Below are 2023 nucleotides of genomic sequence, written 5' to 3'. Positions count from 1 at the left end.
CCTTTCACACTGACAGTGTGAGGGCGTCAGGGGTTAAGCGCCACTAGTTTTATAAAAATATTTCTGCACCCAGGCGCCTGTGACCCTAGGATCGGCCCTGTGGCTGTAGGCAATCCTTCTCTTCTCTAACCAAAATTAAAAATGTTTTGGCTATCCATTCACTTTATATATGTTATTTCAAGAAAGTGAAGTTTTCATACAAATTTATTTGCAAATTTTGTATATTTTATTGTCTTGTAACAAATGTCTCCTACCAGACGTAACCTGAATGTTATGGAAGTAGTCAACCAAACGTCTTCAGACAGGTTCATCCTCATCGGACTATCTAATGTCCCGCACCTCCAAGTGATATTTTTCCTTGTGTTCCTTCTGATGTACATAATCACTCTGTCAGGAAATCTTTTACTGATCATTGTGGTGAGGATCAACCCAAAGCTACAGACCCCCATGTACTTCTTCCTGGGTAACCTCTCCATTGTGGACATCTTTTTCTCCACCACCATCGTTCCCAAACTCCTCATAAACACTCTGTCCGTAGATAAAAGCATCTCCTTGTTGGGGTGTGCATTACAGATGTTCTTTGCTATAGCTTTAGGAGCAACGGAGTGTATTATACTTGCCGTCATGGCGTATGACAGGTTTGTTGCCATCTGCAGACCTTTGCACTACAGCACCATCATGAACAAGACAGTGTGCGTAAGTTTAGCAGCAGGATCATGGGGTATTTGCCTCCTAAATGCTACAGTCCATGTTGTCTTTACCTTCCAACTCCCCTACTGCAAGTCCCACCACGTCAACCACTTCTTCTGTGAGATGCCGCCTTTTTTTCGAATGTCTTGCCGAGACACTCGCTTCAATGAGATGCTGATGTATATTCTAGCAGGTCTCTTAGTCATGTGTTCTTTCTGCTTGACTCTAATTTCATACATTAACATCATCTCCACCATCTTGAAGATCCGTTCCTCCCATGGAAGACACAAAGCTTTCTCCACATGTGCTTCTCACCTGACTGTGGTGAGTCTCTACTATGGGACCATCATGTTTATGTATCTGAGACCCCGCTCTACTTATTCTGCAGAAATAGACAAAACTGTGTCCATTTTCTATACAGCCGTGACACCGATGTTGAACCCCATCATCTACAGTATGAGGAACAAGGATGTCAAAGGAACAATCACAAAAAGCAAACAAGAAATAAAGATCTCTAATGTAAGAGGCTGATTGGAGACAAATAGCTAGATTCAGGTAGGCAGGCGTAGCGTTGCGGCGGCGTAGTGTATCGTGTTTACACTACGCCACCGCAAGTTAGCAAGGCAAGTACATGATTCAGAAAGTACTTGCCTGCTAAGTTACGGCGGCGTAGCGTAAATCGGGCAGGCGTAAGCACGCCTAATTCAAATTTAGCTGAGGGGGCTTTTTTATGGTAATAGGGGGTGACCTTACGTGATTGACGTAATTTACGAACGGCGCATGCGCCGTCCGTGTACATATCCCAGTGTGCATTGTGGCAAAGTATGCCGCACGGTCCTATTGGTTTCGACGAGAATGTAAATAACGTATCTACTGATACGCCAGCCTAAGGCCTTGTACACACGACCGAACATGTCCGATGAAACATGTCCGACGGACCGTTTCCAGCGGACAAGGCTGAATTGTCTGTTGGTCTGATGTGTGTACACACCATCAGACCAAAATCCCCGCGGACAGAGAACGCGGTGACGTAGAAGACACCGACGTTCTCAAACACAGAAGTGCAATGCTTCCACGCATGCGTCGAATCAATTCGACGCATGCGCGGGATTTCGGGACGCTGGTTACACGTCATAACCAGCGGACATGTCCGACGGACATGTTTCCAGCGGACAGGTTTCTTAGCATGCTAAGAAACTTTTGTCCGCTGGAAACCTGTCCGCTAGGCCGGAAACCTGTCCGCTAGGCCGTACACACGGTCGGACATGTCCGCAGAAACTGGTCCGCGGACCAGTTTCAGCGGACATGTTCGGTAGCGTGTACAAGGCCTAAG

At 46.3% G+C, this 2023-nt stretch overlaps 1 protein-coding gene across 1 annotated transcript; it reads left to right on the top strand.

The window, feature by feature from the left end:
• The first annotated feature begins 273 nt into the window (after positions 1-273).
• On the top strand, positions 274-1221 carry LOC120920095 (olfactory receptor 1019-like). Its single transcript, XM_040332007.1, has one exon. The coding sequence runs from the start codon at positions 274-276 to the stop codon at positions 1219-1221; it is 948 nt and encodes a 315-aa protein (XP_040187941.1).
• The last annotated feature ends 802 nt before the right edge of the window (positions 1222-2023 follow it).

This window comes from Rana temporaria, chromosome 13, assembly GCF_905171775.1.
Source record: "Rana temporaria chromosome 13, aRanTem1.1, whole genome shotgun sequence".
Lineage (NCBI taxonomy): Eukaryota > Metazoa > Chordata > Amphibia > Anura > Ranidae > Rana > Rana temporaria.
Note: the sequence above shows the minus strand (reverse complement) of the source record. Positions and strands in the feature narration are given on the sequence as shown.